This window comes from Acanthisitta chloris, unplaced genomic scaffold, assembly GCF_000695815.1.
Source record: "Acanthisitta chloris isolate BGI_N310 unplaced genomic scaffold, ASM69581v1 scaffold20172, whole genome shotgun sequence".
Lineage (NCBI taxonomy): Eukaryota > Metazoa > Chordata > Aves > Passeriformes > Acanthisittidae > Acanthisitta > Acanthisitta chloris.
Window position 1 is genome coordinate 1 of NW_008662427.1, and position 2,491 is coordinate 2,491.

General features: G+C 59.9%; 1 protein-coding gene across 1 annotated transcript; it reads left to right on the forward strand.

The window, feature by feature from the left end:
- Window positions 1-25: 25 nt before the first annotated feature.
- LOC103798350 (protein disulfide-isomerase A2-like) lies at window positions 26-1,819 on the forward strand. The gene is made up of 7 exons (XM_009070605.1): window positions 26-193; window positions 272-397; window positions 476-670; window positions 959-1,079; window positions 1,231-1,412; window positions 1,503-1,589; window positions 1,739-1,819. Exons 1-7 carry the CDS (start codon window positions 26-28, stop codon window positions 1,817-1,819), a joined length of 960 nt encoding a protein of 319 aa, XP_009068853.1.
- Window positions 1,820-2,491: the final 672 nt, after the last annotated feature.

A 2,491-nucleotide genomic window follows, 5' to 3' on the forward strand; every position in this document is an offset into this window, starting at 1 on the left:
GAAGGTGAGGGGGTGACCGGGGGGGATGGGGCCGTCCTGGTCCTCCCCCAGCCCTCACCAGCCCCTGCCCTGGCAGTTTGATGAGAGACAGACAAACTTCCCCGTGGACCCTGTGCGGGGCCTGGACGCGGCCGAGCTCACCCGGCTGCTCCGTGTCCACAGCCTGCAGCTGGTGATGGAGTTCACCAACGAGGTACAGCCCGTCCCCATCCCTGTCTCTGTCTTGTAAGGGCCACGGCCCCTCTGCCCTCACCCTCCTCCTCCTCCTCAGACATCCAACCAGATCTTCAGTGCCAAGATCCCCCACCACATGCTGCTCTTTCTCAACAAGTCATCATCAGAGCAGCTGGCGCTGCAGGACAACTTCAGGGCAGCTGCTGGTGCCTTCCGGGGTGAGGTGAGGTGGTCCCATGGCTGGGACACGAGGGATGGCTGTGGGGCAGCCCAGCCTCAGTGTCACCTGTTCCCTGCCCAGGTGCTCTTTGTGGTGGTGGATGTGACCGGGCACGGTGCCGACGTCCTGTCCTTCTTTGGCATGACACCCTCCGACGCGCCCACCCTGCGCCTCGTCAAGATGAAGAACAACCGCAAGTACCAGATGGACCAGGATGACTTCTCGGACAAGGCCATAAGCACCTTCATCCAGGCAGTGCTGGATGGCAAGGTGAAGGTGAGGGGCACAGCATGGTGCCAGTCAGCACCAATGGATTCTTCCCTTCAGTGTTTGATGGGCTGTTGACTCTGAAGCCTAGTGATGATAGTTGTGCAGTGTCACCAGCCACCTGCTTGCTGATACTTCTGCTGCCAGGCTGGAGGATCTGGGGCATGGGGTTGGTATGGGAAAGGAAGCATCTGATCAGAGCTAGGATGAGGTGGTCCAAAAGGCAGCACAGGAGCCTGCCTGGCCTCACTGTGCCCCAAGGGGCCCAGGCTGTGGCTGTCCCCACTGTCCCCACAGCCCCGTCTGTTGAGTGAGGAGCCCCCCGAGGACTGGGACAAGCGACCTCTTAAAGTCCTGGTCGGGAAGACCTTTGAGCAGGTGGCGTTCGATGAGACAAAGAACGTCTTCATCAAGTTCTGTAAGTGCTGAGGCCACCTACGGCCCTCCCTGAGCTCTGCCATGGGGCTCAGCCCCTCCACTACAGGCCCCAGCCCTGTCACAGACCCCTCACCTGGGGGATGGTGCTCCCGTGCCCTGGCAGAGTCCTGGTCACCCGACCCATCCCACAGACGCGCCGTGGTGCTCCCACTGCCAGGCCATGGCAGCTGCCTGGGAGGAGCTGGCTGAGCGCTACAAGGACCACGAGGACATCATCATTGCAGAGATGGATGCCACGGCCAACGAGCTGGAGAACATCACCATCCATGGCTTCCCAACCCTGCACTACTTCCCCGCGGGGCCGGGCAGGAAGGTAGTGTGGGCACTCCTGGGGTCATGGCAGCTCTGCCAGCACATGGGGGACAGGGTCACCCTTCGTCTCCCTCCCATCCCACGATTCTAGATGGTGGAGTATAAGAGCGCCCGAGATGTGGAGACCTTCTCCAAATTCCTGGAAAATGGGGGAACGTTGCCTGTGGAGCCACCTGCGGTGAGCGATGTCTCTCCCTGAGGGCCAGAAAATCCCACTTCCCCCAGAGCAGCCCCAGACCCTGCTGGGTGGGGGGACTGATCCTGTGGGATGGGGATGGGCACAGGCAGGAGCTGTGTTTGTCCATACCTCACTGCTGCCTTCTCTAGGTAACAAAGACTCCTGGGAACAGCACGGACAGGGAGGATCCGAGTCTGTTGGTGACAGATGAATCCCGGGATGAGCTGTGAGCCCCATCCCACTCAGGCATGTGCTATAAACCACCTGGAAATGATGTGGTCTCTGGTCTGTGTCTGTGGCTACATGTCTTAGGGACACAGCAGGGCTGATGAAGGGCAGAGTCCCCACTACAGCAAGGCAGCTTTGCCCTGGGGTCCCCCCGTCTCCCTGGGGCAGGTATGCCATGGCACACACCCCGACAGCCCCGTGATGACACAGGGTGGCCAAGGACACTGCTGTGAGGAGCTCCCTTGCTCTCCATGCTGGCCCTCATGCTGGGCTGATGGGGTTCAGGTGATGTAGGATCAGATGGGATCCCTCCTTTGTGGCATACCAGCCCCCGGGTCGGCCCCAGGAGCTGCTGTCACAGCCAGACAAGAGGCAAGAAGAGCCCAACACATGCTCAAGCCTGGCTTTGCATCCCCAGCACCCCCTCAAAACCCTGGCACTGTTCACTCTCCCCTGGGCCATTCCTCCAGTGGCAGCATGTTGGTCCCCGGGGCTGGGGATATTTCATAGGCTATGCAAATTCCATTGACAGAGTTCTAAGGTCTAAATGTTTACAAAAGCTAAACTGAGTGACCTTGAATGCAGTGGAAATACTACTCTGGGAGCAGTATAAGGCTTTTTTTCCCCTTCACTCATTGGCCACCCCTCCAGGGAGCCCAGAGTGGCCCCAGCCC

Coding starts and splice junctions, on each gene's coding strand:
- LOC103798350 (XM_009070605.1), top strand. CDS start 26: ATGGGGCCGTCCTGGTCCTCCCCCAGCCCTCACCAGCCCCTGCCCTGG. Junction 194..271: donor TGATGGAGTTCACCAACGAG/GTACAGCCCGTC, acceptor CCTCCTCCTCAG/ACATCCAACCAGATCTTCAG. Junction 1,080..1,230: donor GAACGTCTTCATCAAGTTCT/GTAAGTGCTGAG, acceptor CCCATCCCACAG/ACGCGCCGTGGTGCTCCCAC.